The sequence below is a fragment of the Accipiter gentilis genome, chromosome 8, assembly GCF_929443795.1.
Source record: "Accipiter gentilis chromosome 8, bAccGen1.1, whole genome shotgun sequence".
Lineage (NCBI taxonomy): Eukaryota > Metazoa > Chordata > Aves > Accipitriformes > Accipitridae > Astur > Astur gentilis.
Window position 1 is genome coordinate 8,365,955 of NC_064887.1, and position 19,769 is coordinate 8,385,723.

The 19,769-nt window shown below is 40.6% G+C and overlaps 1 protein-coding gene across 6 annotated transcripts in view; it reads right to left on the minus strand.

Annotated features, from left to right (window-relative positions):
- ELAVL4 (ELAV like RNA binding protein 4) overlaps positions 1-19,769 on the minus strand; it is a 67,117-nt gene that overhangs the window by 16,660 nt on the left and 30,688 nt on the right. For all 6 annotated transcript variants that reach the window (XM_049808734.1, XM_049808733.1, XM_049808738.1 and 3 more), the window contains exon 3: positions 3,927-4,030. In XM_049808734.1, the coding sequence (XP_049664691.1) occupies positions 3,927-4,030 (104 nt within the window). The remainder of the gene's footprint in view (positions 1-3,926; positions 4,031-19,769) is intronic.

Here is a 19,769-nt window from a genome sequence, read left to right on the forward strand (position 1 = left end):
CATCCTTTCAGACATCGTCCTTTTTTCTGGGCAAAGCAGCACAGTTTAAACAATCCCATGCATCACACATCTTACTTTCCCTCTGATACTTGATGCAACTGAATTGCCAGGCAATCTTCAACAGCAGCAGTGACCTTTTATATGCTTTTATGGATGGGCAAATTTAATTTCTAAAAATAGATTCAATTTCTGAAATATATATTTATTTCAACACATGCTCTGTCTTCCCTCATTCTAAGCTGTTTTGTAGAATTATGTCAAGCTTTAGCTGTAAAAATAAAGTGAAGCCCTTTTCCCTCACAAGATGCTGCTGCTGCTACGAAATGGCGTAAATAAAATATGCACTATGATCAGCTGAGGAGGAACATAACGTGTATAACCTATTACCACCAAATGCATAACACTTCCTTCAATGCTTTCCCCAAACAGATATTCTGTAAATAGTCACCTCTCGACTTTGACTTGAAAGGGCATCACTGACTTAAATAAAATGCACATAAATATTTTAGCTGCTACAGTGAAAAGGGATTATTTATTGTAACAATGAAATAATAAAAAGAACATTTCTTCAGTTCTTTTAGTTCGCACATCTGAGAGCAGACTGTGCCTAGCTGTTTTGCTGATCCTGCTATAAAACCAGTTCCTCCTGTGACTGCATGGCTGTTTTGCAAGGCATCAGGAGAGGAGAACATTAAGCTGCCACAAAAATGTTACAGAAGTGAAAAGGACATGATCTGGGGACGCGTGCAGAAAATGTGTGTTTTTTTTAAAACAGGAATTAAGCCTTATGGGGTCAAAAAATGAGTACAAATATGACCCCCCAGAGCCAGCTCACGTTCAGTCTCTGTGCAAGGGACAGCAGAGCCCACAACTGTTTGAGCAAGGAGATGGGGCACAGCCAGCAGGACCAAGGTGACCTTGGCAGGCAGAAGTAATTCGCCCCTGTAAAAGGGCTTTCACACATTATTCAACTTTCCATCAAAACAGCTTCCAAACAAAAGGTACCCATAGAAATGCTACCTGCAGGGCTGCAGCTATGCAGCATACATGGGCAGAGGCCAAAGTTCAGCCTATCCATCAACAGGACACTACAGATTCATTCTGGGGCATAAAACCCAATCATACTCATTAAGAAAAAAGAATAAAGTAATGCTTAGTACTCTTCCTGCTCAATGTTATTCTAGTATTTAATTAAATATTTTTTAGCCTACAGAACTACATGCCACCAAATCCCTTTCTATATGTTCTTTTGAGACAGGCTTTTTTAAGGCACCAAAAGTGCATTTTTAATAATTGTAAAGGGCATCTAGCTAGACTAAAGTAACCAGCTCTGATAATTAAATATAGTAATTCTATGAATCAAAATACTTCAACCTTATAATCAGTCACAGTGAGGTGCTGGAAAGGGGCATGTGGGGGCAACAGGCAAGCCAGGAGACTTCAGCAGCCCTTTGGAAACCAGGAACATCTCCAGCAACGTGGGCACTGCCAGGAGCAGTAAAAACCACGATTCACCACACCACGCGAACATTGGGAAACCTCCATCCCCATCACACAGTACTAGGGAAGCAGACCTAATTTATTAAGATTTCTAAGAGCAAAACATAATTAAAAATACACAAAACCAAGGGGGTAAGGTGAGGTAATCGCACACTATTCTGCAATTAAAAACTGGGTTGGAAACTCCTGATTAGATATCCGCATGTCCAAAGCTTGGCCACTTGAATGGAAGGCTCCTTCGAGTTGGTTTTAGGCAACTGCATAAACATTTACTTGAACACAATTTTATTTAAAAAAGACTACACATCTTCCCAATCACTGAAGAAATGACGCAGCTCCTGTGCATGTAGATTAAGTCAATCTCTTTGCTTATTATTAAATTTTAACAGCTTTCCAGAGGCCAACAAAATGTCATATATTCTATAAAAGTCTACTACCTATTAATAAGCATGAAAAAGCCAAGCCTAATAAATGACTTGTATTTGTAAAATCTATACTGAATTGAAAAAAATTAAAGAGAAAACATTCTGCAAAGATGTTTTAGCATTGGAAGCTCCTGGATAACAAAAATGTTACTATACATGATGAAAGGGAAGGCATAATGGTTTCATTTTGCATGTTGAGAAACATAAAATAATAATTGGCGTGGGCTGGAGTTTTTGGAGGCCTTTTTGTAGCTTATATATTTCCTGTAACCTTGGAATATTATGACTACAATAGCATTGCTCTGGCTCACAGAAGTCAGGAAGAGGCAAAGCAACTTAGGTACTTCGGACAAGAAGTGTAGCACCTCTGCTAATGCTGAATAATGTTCAAAATACAAAAGCACGGCATTAAAAACTGATCTAGATTTCTCAAGTTCTACTGAGTTTTTAATACAGTACCTAGAAGATAAGTTAGTAATTTCAAAATATTATATTTTTTCCTGATAATGTGCCTTTAAAAGCAATTTGGAGAGCAACTGACTGCTCAACTTTTCACTGTAAGCAGAAACTGCTGAGTCCAAGTGTGTATTTCCACCTGCAGCAGTAGATAAGACGGTAGATTTTGCTGCTTTGCCTTACATATTCCTCTAAGTTTGTCTATTTAACTCCACAAAACCATACTGTGAGCATTTTGATATATAGCCTACATACATATCTATGGGATGGAACCCGCTTGGTCTAAGGGAGATTTAGAAGTAGCCTTCTGTGTGTAATCCATGCAGCCACTCCACCGCTTTCATAACCCTCGCCTCAGGACTTCAGCCGTTCGCTAATCAAACAGACCAGGAAAAACCTTGCTTGAAACAATCCTTAGAGATGCACAGGAACCCAACAAATAAATATTTTTGCCTTAGGGAATACCACTTTGTCCAAATCAAAGCCTTCAGTGAGAAACAGCAAGTACAACTGAAGTACTGACCATACAGTATCTTTTTTCCAGGATACAAAATCACCGACATTTGTACCAATATTTTCAAAAGTAAAAATTCTGTTTTTCTATTAACATTTTTTACTTTAAAATACAAATTAAGTACAGAAGAAAAATTAAGAAAATGGTACAAATCAAAAGCCAGCCTTCAAATATGATCAAAGCAGTTTCAGATAATTTGAATCAGATCTGCTGTTTGTTCCCCTTCAATTTTTTGATTCACATTCCTTAAGCTCTATTTGTCAGAATTCGGGATGTGGAAATCTTCCGTAAGCTGTTTCAAAAAAGCTTCATCAGCCATGCAGCAAAAAACGTGACAGTATAGAAACTTGCTTTTCTTGTGAGACCACTAAAGAAGGTCATTGAATAACTAATGGTGTATTACAACAATGAAATGAGAGACTTCAGTGGGATCTCTAATCCCTCCTGCTTTTAAAAGAATAAATCAAACTAAGGATGTGGAAATCGAGATAAAAATGTGTTGGTTTTTTTTTTTTTTTTGATGTTGTGGGTTTTTTGTTTATTTGGTTGGGGTTTTTTTGGGGGGGTGTTGTGTTGTTTGGTGGCGTTTTTTTTGTTTTGTTTGAGAATGACATTCTAACTTGAGAGAACCATACTTTCAACACCTGATAATAACAAGAGTGTCACTAAGAGAGCTACATGTCAAGGTATTTCCCATTAAAATACAAGATAATATGTAACTTATGAATACACTGCTGCATATTTCTCTTCTGTTTGTGGACAACAGTGTCACTATGGCTGTTTTATTCTACATTTAAGCCTCAGTGCAATGCTTTAAGGAGCTTCCTGTTACTTTCCCCACTTTAACAACAGCAGCAATTTCAGAGAAGAGAGATTTCATCTTCCACATGTCCTCCCATTGTTCCAAGGAGGAACTTGTTAGCCAAGTGCCCCTAACAATGGAGATTAAAATAGCGATGAAAATGCCAGAACCCGTTTCAACAACTTTCTCCACTTCCTGAATTGAGCAAAAGGTGTTTTATATGTCTTACCTTTATGGTTTTGGTCTGGAGTCTGAGTCCATTTAAAGTGTTAATGGCTTTCTCTGCATCCTTTGGATCAATATAGTTAACGAATCCGTACCCTAAACTCTGCCCTGTTGAAACACAAGAAACAAAGAAAAAAAAAAAAGGAATCAGTATTTTATTTTTTTGAGCACAGGAACAACTTCCAAGAGGAAGAACACAGTTTTCTTACACTGTTCATTTCATCCCTTCTTTCCCCTATGGTCTCTATGCTGTTCTTCACCATTTCATTATCTCCTTAATACAGTGGAAGCCAACATAAAATTTTTCAATTGCTGCTTTGAAGATCCTACTTTAAAAAAACCCAAGAAGCAACCCCCCCACCCTGCCTTCCCCACGTGTTTACTGAAAAGCATGTATGAGGCATGATAGCAGCAGAATTGTGTAATAGTTTTGTGCCGAGTTCCTAATAAATATAACTGGCTGACCTGCCACTGCAGTATGAGGCCACCTCTTAAAAACGATAGAAAACACAAAAGAGATAATTTTGCTACTGTTTATAAACAAGTTTGTAAATGTTTAAAATGCAAAAATCAGGAAACTTTGTTTTAAGACTAACCTTGAAGCAGCTGAGAAATAGACAGCCACCTTTACATCTTGTTTTATTGCTCAGTGAGCAGCCAGTAAATAGGAAGAGAAAGGACAGATCAAATTGCAGTAGGATAAGAGACCACATTAAAGCTTTCCTCCGTGTATTAGAGATGACAGCAAAACCAAAACAGTACAACTGCTGCTGCGCATGGGATGGCAGGAGCCCACTTTAGCAGCCAAAATAATTTGAACAGCTTCTGTTTTACTACTGCGATCTGTGTTTGCATTTGCAGTGGGAAGAGGAGACCTGGCTAATAACCGGGATAAGTAACATGGAGCTGGAGAGGCCACGCTGTTCGCACTACAGGTCCCCACACACGCAGCGCAGGGACGGAGCCGTGGGTCTGCAATGGGCTGCAAGAGCCTGTACCGGAGAGGCACCTTTTCCCGATTCCCAAGGAGCAGTTTTGCAGCATCAATTCTATTAATGCAACGCGACAGACAGCCACTTCCAGACCCCTTCCTTCTCGAGCCTCCTACTGAAGTTATTTTGCACATTTGGAAAACACAGCAATTATATCGTTTTAAGGCACATGCGCTTGGAAACATACACAGATAATCAAATTTCATGAAGGAGCCAGCCCAAGTGGTCCTGTATTTCAACCACGCTCCTTCTCAGACACCCATCAGTGTATCTGGAGAGCAGCACGCCGAAGGACGACCTGCCTCCGGGCGCGGATGTGCAGGGGATCCAAGTGCTCCCGCTCACGGGCAGCGAGAAAGGAAACATGTGAAAATCCCTCCCGAGGAGAAGGACAGCACTTCTGGAAGAAAACTTCTATCCGCCGGAGCGGCAAACGGCGACCCAGCTCCTGTTCACCAGGAGAAAGCGGAGGTTGGGAAAGCAGCTGCACACCAAGTGCCTTGATGTACCCTGGAGGCACGGATCCTGCCTCCCAAGCACAAAGCTTTGTTTCTTTGTCTCCTGGACTACAAAAAAGCATCTGTGTGTTTCTCAAAGTCAGACGCCACCAAAAATACAGCATTTGCTCTAACACAAATACAGGGAGCGCTTCTGTCTTACAAAATCAGATCAAAGCACTAAAAGCTGCTAACTATGTGATGGAAGACCTTAAAAATCCATGGAAAAACCGCAGTTCACGCCTAAAATGCCCACAAGCAGGCATAAGAGTAAGAAATGGCTGTTTTAACCTACAGTAGATCCAGGGAGCAAATCCATCCAATCAATCTAACTTCAGAAAAAAAATAATATATAAAAACATATCCAGTCTTCCTGGAGAGCTGAATTAGTCTCAACAAAAATATTACACAACATTAACCAAGAATGAGCTGAAGTCTGACTGAGCACAAAGCCTGGAGCAGAAATACTGTAAAGATACTTGCCATGCCATGCCTTCCCCTTCTTGTCTAAATGAGACATTTTTATACAGCCCCAATCCTTGTGCCTCTAAACATATCATATCCTTAATATACTTAATCCTAAAAAGTCTGAGGCAGAAAAAAGCCATTCTCTAGGAAATGAATCTCTTTACAGAGGAAGGGAGACACAAGGATCAGGACTTCGATAAGCCTGGTTTGTGTCCCTACTTTTCCCATTAACCATCTATCAACTTTCAGAGGTACACAGATAACAGGAGTAGCTGACGCAAGGCCCTGGGATTTATGTCCATCTGTCTGTCTGAACATGGGTTTCCATGTCCAGCCACTGGTCTTGTCAAGGCACATGGACTGACCAACCTCTACAATATATACAGTAATTTTTAATAACCTCTCGTAGGAACGTTCTCACTTCTGTAAATACTTCTGCAAGGAAGAGACCAAGGAGAACAAACACGCAGACAACAGAAGCTGTAAGTGAAGGGAAATAGTGGCAATATAAGAAAAGAACGGTATGAAAATTTCATAGACCATTCACTCCTTTCCTTGGAGTTCTCCAATAACATTATTCAAGTTATTTAGATATCATCATCTCTGACTCCCACTATCAACTGGAAACATAAACAAGTATTTTCTCCAAGGTGAAGGATAAAGATTACCAACACGAACAAACCTGTCTGCAGGCATGCCTGCAGAACCTGACTTAAAGAAAACAATTACACTGTCATACAATTTTGCTTAGAATAATACGTACACAGAAACATGATTTCTTGTTAGTATGTACTCCTGAACATCATGAAATATTTAAAACTTGTAATAGAATTTAAGGCCTGTTACTCATAAGCTATTAGTTATGATTTCATATCAAATACATTAATTGCTATACTGGCTGTATTATATTCTCACAAAAAAGGGTGGGTCTACTCAGCATTCCAGGTACTGAATGTCTGTTAATTCAAGAAAAAGCCCCTCTTATCTTAAAAAACATCAAACCCCACACCCTTTGCACCCACTGAAATCTTGGTACAGTTATTTCAACCAGCAAATTCACATTGCTGCTTTCTGCCATACACCTCACTTTGTACCAGTGAAGCTGAAGGGAGAAAATCTTTCAGTTAAGAACTTGCCACTTCAGGGGTATATTTGGTTTCGTTTATTTTCTATTTTCAAGCATCTTCCCTAAACACCATCATTTAATGAAAACAGACACCACCCCCCTGGCCCCCCGCTCCAAATATCTCAAAAACCTGAAAGAAAATAAACCCAGAAAAAAATAATTTGTGAAAAGCTTTACAACTGCTGGCAGACATCATAAAGTTTTAGTGTGCTAAACATTTATAGCTAAGAATCCAAAAAAGTTATATATCCAGCTAAAAATATTATTTTCAAATTACTCTCAAGAGCAATAAACCTTATGTCAGACAAAACACAGACTCTAGATATGAAAGAACTAAAAATTGTTACTGGTAGAAAAAGAAGAGAAGGATTTGTAACAGAATATGGTGAAGCAGTATATGAACTCTCGGGTTTTTTTTCCATCATGTACTCTTATTGCATGTACTCGAAAAGGGTAACATTTCTTTGGACGCAATCTGGCAGCACGAATCAAGCAGCTGGACCTCTCAGCAGGATCCCACACAGACACTGAAGTTCATTCCCATGCTACACTTCCCAGGAACAGCACCGTAAATAGTAAATATTTTCTGTGATTTGGAATCCAATAGTTCATCGCATGCTGCGATTCAGTAGGGCAGGCAAGAGATAATTCTAGATGATCCTAAACAAACACCTTGTTATATTGCTATTACCATTACTCTTTCTGAATGTTTTATCTAGCTTGCAGAAAACGTGTAGAGGACCTCCTATGATCTGGTAAAGAATAGGTCTAAAAGTGAGCAGTAACAGGGTTAAAAGTTATCAAGGACTTGACAGTCTTAAAAAACCCCAAAAAACAACCAAAACCCACATGCAAAGCCAGCCCAAGCTGGTAATGTACGTATTTCATGTTTTAGAAGGCTCCGTTTCACAGAGCTGAAAATCACCAAGATTAAAACAAACCATGAGAAGGAATATGGAAAAAAAAATCAGTATACCCTGTTTATAACATTTATCCATAGACCCCAAAACCTGCAATTATGAAATAGTGCCAGTTAGAGAACTGTACCTGCTTTTACTTCCTTTGTAAGCCAGTCTGCTTCGGCCAATTTCATATTTAAATTAAGAGATAAAGGGAAAACAGATAGAAACCAAAGTAAGTTAGAAAAGAAAAATCATAGGAAACAAAGAAAGAAATCTCTGGCTAATAAAGGTCGGAATAACAAAAGCTTTTTTTTTTTTTTTTAGATTACAGAAAAAAAATCCCCTAACACTCATGCTGACTCATTAGCAGATAGCAATAGTAACAGTACAGAGAGAACAGATGTGTTATGTACACCTGAAGAAGTTATATGAAGTACTAACTAGCAACCCAGGTGGATGTTAAACAGGAGCTCCTAAAATTACACATTTAAATGGAATTATCTGGATTACTTGCACAGCATAGACTCCAAAAAAAGGGGCAAATGGCGCTCTTGTGATTTTCAGCAATTTTTACAGCACTAGAACAAATTCCAGGAGCCTGGAGGAAAGACAATTTTGCACTGAAATTCAAAAAAGGAGGACTGGATGACCCAAGCAGTTACGGGTCCATCAGTCTAATGCTGAGCAAGGCAAAATTACAGAATATTTGATACTGGACTCTGATAATAAAGAATTAGAGAGGGGTAATAAAATCAATGTCAATCAAATTAGGTCTACGGAAAATAGCTTCTGTCAAACTAAACTGACATCCTTCTTGATGAGATTACAAGTTTGACTTATAAATTTTAAGAATGTCGATTTAATAGCATTGATATACTTGGTCTTCTATAAAGCACTTGATTTGGTACTGCTTATTAATTGACTAAAACAAAATTAACATGGCACACATTAAATGGAATAAAAAAAATAATCAGCCAACAGATCTCTAACTGGGAATTGTGAATAGGAAATCACCAGAAAGATGTTTTCCTACAGGTCTCTCTCAGGAAGCAGATCTTGGCCCTACACTGTTTATTTCCATCGATGAGTGGAAAAAGCCAAACTCCTTGCTCCTGAAGATCAACTGCAGAAAGATGGTATGAGAGGGTAAGAACAAAGAGGACAGAGCGAAGGTGCAAAGCAATTTAAACTCCTCAATAAACTACAAATACGTACATTTAAATAGCACAAACCCAAGATTACATCCCGACAAACCAAGTTAACTTTGGCATAGTATCCAAATGGGAAATGAAGGACTCTGATACAGCATGACAGATAATCAACCACATCTCAGGTTTAAAATGCTGCCAACAGGGTTAAAACAATTCTTCTTGGCATAAAAGCCACACACTCAAAAAGCGAAGGAAAAAGAAAAAAAAAAGACGAAAAAAATAAATCGCTCCTTCTGATCTGTCTGTGTGCTTCGCTGCCGAAGTGCCATGCCCAGTCCTGGTGTACGTGCTTCAAGGAAGATACCAGTGCCTTGGCAATGGTGCCATGAGAACAGACTATAGGATAGAAAAACTCTTTCAAGTTGAAAGATGGAGGGCAATCTGTCTACCTGATCAAAAAAACGTTAAGTTGAACCTTAACAGTACTACATTAGTACTCATCTGAAGTACAGATTGATTTTTATTCTTTTTTAATAATGTCTGTCCAGCCGATAAAACATGGAGTTATGTATTTCCAGTCCCATTGCTTGACAGTTGAAGTAAGAGAAACCAGACTAGAAACAAAAGCAAAAGCTGTTTTCCTGGGGAAGGCTTGTTCTGATTTTGACACTGAAGGCAACAGATTATTTTAACTACCTACCAAGCATTTTGTCAGCTCTTCTACCACTGGGAATTCTGAAAGTTCAGTTTTTTTCCCTGAAAGCTATGCTCTAGCTCAAGCAGGAATTAAACCAGGGAAGGTTTTGGCAAGATGCGTTAAGTGCTCAATAACCTCTTCTACTCTGAAGCTCTACTAATACACTGTTCCTGCTGCTTGTTCTCCATACAGCTCCTACTGCAATCATTCCCACAAGGAAAGTAGAAGGAAACTACTTTCTCTGACAAGTCTGAAGCCTTCCTATTGCTGGAGACTATTCTAAAAGCAACGCAGAGAAGAGTACAACTTTGAATTGCTCACCTGTGACCAGATAAGTTAAAGAAGTTTTAAAAACACCCTTTTTTCTTGAAAATAAGTTACTCTGGAATGCAAAGCCACGTTAAAGGACTATGGTCCCCACTATGAACAGTCACTCATGAAAACAAGCACGTAATGGGACAGCAACAATGCACACTGCCTTAAATCGTGGTTTTGTTGTCCCCTGCCCAAATGTAAAACCTAATTAAAGCTGTCTGCCTGACAGCCATAACACGAACACCACCGAGCGCCGATGCTTTTCTCTGACACAATCCCTTCCTTCAGAAGTAGGCCATGTCTGACAGCTCATCTTGTATTAGCCAAGCAGAAGCCGTCAGACGGTAACAGCCTTCAGTCACTCCAGGTTTGGGACCAAAAGATAAAATAATGCTCGCCATGAATTCTCCCGGCTCCAGTTTTTGCCTGTTCCAACCTCAGTGAGCATTTAGGGAAGAAACTGGTGCCAGGGTGATCTCTCTGTCGAAGTGGCTGAGGTCAACTTGCTGTCCACCTGTGGCTCTTCCAAGCAGACCTGCACATGCTCTTCAGCCTTCCCCGATGATTCTCAAACTGGGGATATTCCTAATAAATGCCACCTATGGATGGCTGGCAAGGAAAGCAGCAAGAGAGACAGGGGCAAGAGAAAGACTGGTCATGCTTTCCATCTTCCAAATAACAATAACAGAAGAGACTTATTGACATTCAAGGCAAGCCCTGCTCCAGCTGGTAGTCCCATTTCAGAGCACAATCCTGTCAGCCTCCAAACCATTTCAGAAATGTTGTAAAGATACTCCTGGAAGGACAAAGAATGACTGCAACTTGTATGAAAAGCTGTATGAAGTAGGGGCTTTCGGAGGTTACATAAATACCCTTGAGAAGAAACATTCAAAATGTACAAAGAGGGTCAAGTGAATTGCGTGCTTCATTTTTTTTTTTTTTTATTTTATGACAGTTACCAACAAATAGAGCTGTTTACCTAAAAAAGGAAGTAAGCTATAGAGAGAAGATTCAGATCAAGGGAAAGTGAGATCTGATCATGAGACCAGTTCAAACCCTGCTCCTTGTCTGAAGCTTTTTTATATCAGTAACATCAGTCTCATTCATCCTCCATCCTTTACGGAGGAGAAGCACCTGCTGTCACCCCAGTGGTGCACACTGCAGTCACAGGAGAAGCAAACCAGGAGCGAAGCAGCTTCTGCACACAGTGCTCCTAGGACCAAACAATTAAGCTAAGGCTGTCACTGGGACAATTAACTGTAATACAACTTCGAAGGTAACTTGTTCAGTGCTTAATGCAGCTCTTTATCACAGCATCCATTTAGTCTATAGCTTATTTAGAATACAGACTCCTTATAATTTTTACAGACTAGGATTTAATACATGTTGTCCATGAATAGCAAGAAAGCATCATCTTCCTATTTCAATATAACTATTACTTTTGCAAGAGTTTAGGGGAAAACATGTAGTCTTTCTCAAAGCAAAAATGAGAGAAGTATGAGTAGTAAATAGCTTGGGTTTTGCCTTTTGCAGGAAGGTGACTGGGTACAACTTTTGTTTGGGAATCTTCTATCAAATGACTATATTTCAGGTGCCCTTGTTAGCTCTTTTAAGAAGATCCTCCTTCTAGACTGGGAAAAGTCAGCTGTATTGAAATGCAATCCAGTCTCGAGCCCCAGATAGGCTTTGCTGCTACAGTACACCTACAATTAGGAAGCACAACTTATCCTTGGTTAAAAACAACCATCAGCAAAATTTGAGTGTCAATAGATCCTTGTTAAGATGCTACTGGAGAGGAAAACCAGGTTCCAGACTTGCACTGCGATACCCTTATAACAGATACCCTCCTAAAAAACATGTTTGTAGCTTCATAACTAATAAATAAGCAAATCTAACCCCAAACCTCAGGGAAAATCCCTGTGTGTTCCACAGGCGGACACCTAGCTCTTGCTAGAGCACCTGTAAAGGCATACATGCTGACACAAACCTGCTCAGATAAGACAAGATTCCTCAAGCAAACTCTTCCCCTAAGGCATCAGAGCCCTGATCCCCAAATAGCAAAGACTGGGCCCTCCCCATAGGAAACCTGCAGGGAGAAAACTCCTATCACTGCCTTAAATTCTCACAATGCCAGAGAGACTCGGATAAAAGCTCATTTGTGCAGGAGACAGGCCTTTTTGGGGGACTTTGGGGGAGTCACGAGTTACACGATGAGCTCCCATGGGAGCTCTACACACATAGGATTTAATAAACTTCAGTCCAAAGGGAAGGGGCTTCTTTGCACCAGGCCTTCTCCAACAGAGATGCTGCTACATGATTAAAAAAAAAAAAAATTGCCCAAAGGAAGCCCTGGCAAACAGTGTGCTACATCCCACGTAAAACTCTCCCTCGGGAGAGGGTAAGAGAGGGAAAATGAACCAGACATACAGACACCACTCACTCAATTTTAATATCTGAATGGGAAATGCCAGATACCATGACAACAAGCCTAGAAAAATAAAAGGGGAATAAAAAAAAGTGTTGCCCAAAATGTGAAACAAAACGTAAAATTGTAGCTAAAGCAATGAGATGATTAGTGCTAGTGAGGTAACTGGGACCCCTGGACCTCCACATCTCTGACTGGAAGAGAACCACCAGGACCTGAACACAGTCCCCTCAAAGCAAGACCCCCCAAAACCAACTGCAAGCTCCCCGCAATGGAAAGCAACATCATTCAACCGGCACCTTGCTGAGTTAGAAAGCTTGACTTCACCAGGCAGTGTCAGAGGAGATGACACAAGTTTTGCCTTCCTCTGTAGTTCTGACAAATCCCTTAATGCAAGACATTATAATTTAGTGTCTTGATTTTCAGAGATGCGGAAGCACTAGCAGTTCTCATGTAAATTAAATACCAATTGACAGTAGCTGCTATCCCTCAAAATTAGACACAGTAGTGATTCTCACTCTGGAATAGCCCCACCACATCCACCCAGAAAACAGAACAAGATGGAGCATGCTTTGAGAAAGCCTGCTGCTACCCAGCACTACTAGATCCTTCTGAAAATCCTACTCCCACAGAAATCTGAAGAGGACTTTCAAACACATGCAATTACACTATTTTAAACTTGACCATACCAGCTATATAAAACATGCCTACTCTTGCAAATAGTGCCTTACAGTCTCTTAACAGCTTCTAGCATTTCAGATGTTCTGTATCTCACCTGAAACAAGACTTTGCTCTTACCTGCATACTACACAGAGTTTTAACAAAGTCAGCTGTGTAATTACTGTAGCTGAGGAAGTGGGATAATCTGCATGCAAAGCTTAAGTGGCAGTTTGAGACAGATGCTGCTGACTTGGCTGGAGTCTTCTGCGCTTCCCATTACCGTAGCATGGAAGCATTTTATCTCTGTAACGCACCTTTCCTCACAAACACCACTGAGAAAAGCACTTTTATTCCTATTTTGGAGAAAAGAAACTGAAAGGCATCAAGATTTCCAGGGTGAACTTGGACAGAGTAACTGCGTCACTAGAACAGGGATCAAAATCTGCATCTCCCCCACCCTAAAACATTAACCTTATTATTCGACCACTGAGTTGTGCTGGGCTGGAGATATCTTGTAAACACCACACACATTTCATGCTGCAGAACATATTATCCTCCTTTTTTGTTTTCCTGCTTTTATCAAGTTTCTTTAAATGTAAAACTGTATTTTAAGCATTAGCACGTTCATACTACTGCAAGCAACTGATTAAGTACATTTTCAGAAGCTACTGCTCCTGACATACGCAAGACAATTGAGTTCCATTTCTGAACAAATATTTGGATTCCCCCCAGCCCCCTCCAGTTGACATCTCTTGCTTCCCTTCTTTTCATCTTCTCCTCCCCCTTCCTTCAAGGAGCACACAGCCTCTGAATTAGCAGCTGTTCTGAGAAGAGCAAGGCTGCACTCCTCCCCGCTTTGTCCCAGAACAGAACAGGGACTGTACTATAAAAATCCAGTGTTCTGAGGACAGGCATGAATGGACAAGAAACAGCCATGACTTGTCTATCCTGAACAGTAAATTCAATGCTGAAGAAGAGACGAAATAAACACAAGAATGCAGACGTTAGAAACAAACAGGCTGAGTTAAAACAATACTCAGTAAGAAAAAGTGAAAACAAATAGACCCAGAAAAAAATGAAAGACATACCAGCACATAAAAAATGGTAAGCAGCAGCATGGAAAGAAGTCGGCAAGAGGAATTGAAGAAGTCACTGCAATACATAAAGCACGCAATATGTCGTAGGGAGCCTTTCACATCCCAAATAGGTGATGTCACATCATGGAGAGGGGATACAGCATTGCTGGACCAGCAGTACATAAAGAATGGTAAAGACTGCACTCAGCTATAACAGGAAATGTATGTACTGGAGCTAAGCAAAGCAACAAACTGAAGGCAAATTTTCAGCAATGACCAGGTTTTTAATCAAGAATGACTTCAGGCTTGACAGCGACTTAAGATGCAAGATTAGAAGGGTCCAGTGTTAAAACATTAAAATATGGTAACCTTTGGTTAAATTGTGACTAAAAGGAGATGCAAAAGCCTACAGATACTTCAAGTATGTAAAGACTACAACTGGAAATGAAATATTAAGTGTGCTACTTAACACTGTTATCTATAAGAGAAGATGAAATTAAGAAGAGGGTAAAAAAAATTACATGGTCTGAAACCAAGGAGAACAGGCACTCCAACAATGGGAACCAGTAAGTCATGGAAAAGGTAGATGCCTCATTACAGCAGACTTATCTTCCCTTTCTGCATCCCATCCCAAGCACTGGTATTTCTGAAATTTAGACGGAAGTGGAAGGCAACTAAAGAAATTAATACTGAACAACGGAGCAGAAACTGAAAGCAAACCAAAAGAAACGGAGTGATTTTTCACTGGTCGGGCTTCAATCTGAGGGACACTAAGTTCAGATTACAGAGCACAGCACCAAACCTTTGCACAAAAGCGCGATGCCAGGCACCCAGAGTCAAAGCTTATGAGAAAACCCACTGTTCTAGGAGATGATGAGTGAGTGGTGGAGTGATGGGGAAAAGAAAGGCAGAAGAACAGAACCACAATAGAGCCTGAGCACTGACCAAGGTTCCCACCTTCGTGATGGGTCAAAGAACTGCATGGGCAGAGTGAAAAGTCAGCTGTGGCTTAATATAAGTAACATGCAACTTGGTTTACAGGACAGATATTTTTGTTAAGAGGCCAAGAACATGCTCTCTCACTCAGAAGAACTATGCAAGCAGAGGAACCGGGAAAGGCAAGGCACAGCTAAGATATGAAAACCCAGTACATCATCAAGCCTGGAAGCATTTTATGTAGAAACAGTGGCAGTAACACTTCCAGTCTAAAGGAAACAGCAGAGGCACATAAAACTGGAGAAAAACAAGAGTTTGTTTTGCAAAACAAGAATATTAAGTAGGACATAACAATATACTGCAGCAGCAATATCTGAAACCTGGTTGAATGCAAATTCGAAAAGCCCTGGTAATTTTGTCATAAAATGATTTAATTCAGCAACATTTAAGGTTCTGTACCTCAGCCTCTGTCAAACAACAAAAAACAAAAGCCACCACAACACTAAGAAATTTCACAGTAATTCTGAACAATGACTCGGAATACCTATTCTGTCTCAAACAGCCTACTAATTAAACTCCCTTTGAGCTCTACTAACCAGTTTTTCCAGTGCACAGAGGAAAGTAATTTATTACAGACCGGAATACAAAATTTAATATTAACAACACAACCTGTGTCTGCAGCATTTTTAATCTGATCAGCGAAAACATAAATAAAAGCTGCAACCTGACAGCTAAGAAGGTTAATCTGTAATAGTTAGATTTCCGTAGATTACTTTACACAGCATCTGGAAAGATGCTGAGAAAAGTAAAGCCACTTTATCATATTCCAAAATGTGCTACCTATAAAAATTTTGCTATCCATCAATACTTAGACTGCAGTGAGCCTACTTAAATTTGCTTCAGCTTTAACAGCAAACTTTCAAGAACTTTAAAACAAGAGCAGGAATTTAAGTATGTTTCAAATGTTTATAAAATTCCTTTTAGGTACTTGCAGGTAATAGAGGTAATGAAAAGGAAAACTGCTTAAAGTAGAAAATATTATGACTTTGTTGTTGTGCAAGTACTTAGTTCTATCCCTTAAATGTCTTGCTAATTTTGTTGGGAAAAGTATCAGCATGAATATGCTCCTCGAATTTTCTCCAGACTGAAAAGCAAATCTTTTCCTTTTAAAGGTGACAAATTTCACCTGTATCAGGCAGCACCTTCTCCTATGACACTATGCACATGTATGGCACTGGATGCATGGTGTGGATGTCGTGACTAGAAGCCATTCTTGCTGGCTGTCCACCACTGAAAACAGGGCAGGTTTTATGATGCATGACTCTTGTAAAAAAGGCTTTTCACAATATTAAACATGTAGGTGGTAAACAGAGAGGGAAAACATACATATTTCTCCTTTTGTTTCCAGTTTGGCAAAGTACCTAAACATACCTAAGCTGGAGCAAATAAGTACCACAATGCTACCAATAGACAAAATCAAGGTAGCAAAGTAGCTATTACAGTGTAGGGGAAAGCATAAGGGGAAAAAAAATGTTAGCAGTCAAGCTCCCAAGCTGTTCATGTTTGGGGTTGGGTTTTTTTGGTTTAAGACAAAGTGGCTTCCAGAGCAGGAAGGTATTTTTAAAAAAGTAGAGAAATAGGAGAAAGAGATGCATTGGTAAATAGAAATGACACAGATACAGCACATAGAACAGAGGAGTCTAAAAAAGGAACTGCTGAAGAATACTTCTTCCTTGTTACATGTCCTATCTTCTCATGCCCTACCTACCATCCTCACAACAGGGAAAATCAAAACACCCCCCACATCTAACCAACAGTATCCTAAGGAAGAGGAAGGCGGCCTCATTTTGTGGGTCCTAGAACGCTGCAGCAAGGGGAAGCCTGTTGATATCTAGTTTAAGGTGCTTTAAAATCTGCGTGAGCACAAACAATTGTCTGTATAAGGCAGCAGGCACATTAGACCTTCTACCACAGACACAGCAGCCCCTCTAGTACAGCAACAATTAATCATACTGGCAATGCTGCCATTTGTTTGCTTGCAGGTGAGTATGACGCAGCTTTTTGTCCATCTGCTTTTGCAACACCCCTTAAAAACCATCTAACTGAAAAAAACCTCCCAGTCTGGGCTCTTGTGAATAAAAGTAATAAAAACATTCAGTCCCCTCCCCCTGCCCCCCCCCAAGCTGATGTATTACACTGATTAAACAGATGCTGTGAGAGTCATAAGAACAGCAGTACTGGGTCAGAGCAGAGGTCTGCCTAGCCCAATATCCTGTCTCCAGCAGCACCTGCAAGTCAGTAACTTGCACTGAAATTCCTAGCAGGGACAAGTAGGAACATCTGCAAAATCAGTGACAGATCATGCCCAGGAAGAATGGAGAACAGCAGTTATGTCCAACAAACCCCGGCAGTGAGTCAGCCAAAGCAGAGACGGTGAGGAAAGTCAAAGAAATGGACTTGGACTTCAGTGACATGATGCTTTCTTCCCCTCTTTCTCTACTCTTTTTAGAATCAAAATCTCACAGGGATGACAGGGACCGTGGCATCAGAGAAATGGGAAACATGGCACCTGGGCAAAACCTGTCTAAACAGGCATGCGGAGATGCAAAAGGGCCTGAACAAGACCCAGGCTGTACCACAAATGGTTTAAGAAGTCAGAGGCTGCAGTACCCTATCAATGACTGCTGCTGGAACCAAGCATAGGACATGAAGTAGGATGCTTTTGAAATCTGAAGATGTATGCTTGTCTGTTGGCAAAGGCTAAGCATCAGAGCAACTGCCAATAGCTGACACATTACTGAGAAGGTTGGTTACCAGTGCCGACTATAAGCACGCAATTGCCAGTGAGCTGCATACAAAGGTTGTTGGGACTCCCAGTTCAGGCAGCAAGAGAAACTATCCGTTAAGCAGGAGAAAAGAATAGATGGTGCACAGCATTAAGGATGTGCAGGTGTAGGAAACAGTGGTGAATCCCTCTTTCCATTTCTTTTTGGGTGTAACAACATAACGTAACCAGAAATTAATGCCTCTTAACCGTAAGTAAAATTAAGATGATACCCTAAGTTTCAAAGTATTGGGATCAAACCTTTGAAGTTTTCTGGAAGCAAAGGAGAAGGAAAGGATTTAAGGCCAGGCAAGACCTCCATGCAGTAGATATTCCCAAAGGAACTTTGCCCTCTACAGATGGCAATCTCACATGACAAACAGACAGAAAACAGGCTGGCTTGATCATGTAAATGGGTCCTTGCTAAAGTCACAGTTAGAATAACCCCAAAAGCAAAGAAGATATGAAGGATGGGGTACAAGTGGATGGAGTCTCAAGAGGTACTTTGTTATATCAGTATAGGGACTGCACATAAACTGAGCTAGTAGAAAACAGAGGAAAAAAAATAGGAGTGCCGAGGACAAACACTCCCACGGGCAGCAGATCCCAATACTGATCTGAAGGTCTCAGGTTGACCATTCCCAGAAGTCAAGGTAAAGATGATCTTGTGGGGCTCTTCTGGCATTAGAGAAAAACACCTGCATGCTGGGAAGTCAAGTGATGATGAATCAGCTCTGCAACAGAGAAGGGACAAGAACTTTCTGGCTCACCAAGTCTGACAAACAAGTACTGCAGGCAGGTCAAATAATCCTCGTCACAAGTTTACTAAACGCCATCTTAAAACCAAGAAGCAGCTCCTAATACAGCATTGGTAAAAAACAAGTCTTGTGAAAAGAGAGATCAGGAGGTTGACCACTTTCAAAACCATTTAGACTGGTTTTACACAAGCCACTTTTGCTCTTGGACAAGCTGTCTAGCAAGAGCCCTGGGGAGACAGGCAGAGTTGACAGCCACAGCGCAGCCATGCTACTCGTTGGCATGGCTGAAGGGCAGAAGGTCTTGAGTAGCAGGGAATGGATGAATGCCGGCAAAGTCAGCTTCAGAGCCCTGACAGACATCTTGGTGTGCTGTCTACTGCTGCCCCAAAAAGACCCTGCCTCAGCTGGAAGGTAGTGCATCATTAGTGGACACTGCTGCCAATCTCCCAGAGCTTTCCTGGAACTCCCTCATTCCTTTCCTCCCTTCCTCCTTGTCCTCCTTGGGCTAAAAGGAAAGAAAAGAAAAAGGGTTACGGCCAAAAGAAGCTGTGCACGAGTCCTGATGCATGGGGTCTGTGCTTCTAGAGGGAAGAGCAGAACGAGGGAAGAAGGACAGACAACACTGGAGGCCAAGGGTGGACTGTCATCAAATAGAGGGCTCCACCAACACAGCTGCATCACCTGTCTGTTCCCTGGCAGACAGTTATCTTCAATGCAGATGATATGAAGGATGGAAAAAAGCCTCAGACTAGGAGGTCAGCAGACACACTGAAAAGCCTCATAAATAACCTTATAACTGGAAGTCATGATTTTGTAGACATGGGTGTGCTTGTGCTGTTGGGGAAAGCCATACCGCTTATCCTTCCTCACTAGACTTGATGGGAAGGTGGTGTTATGTACTCAAACCAAGCAGTTAACGCTGTGAAGAATAAACTAAATATGCATTAAAGGCATTTAATACACTTCAGAACAAGCTCAGGATTGAAACTGCTGAAGTTAATTAGAAAGCTCTTTCACAGC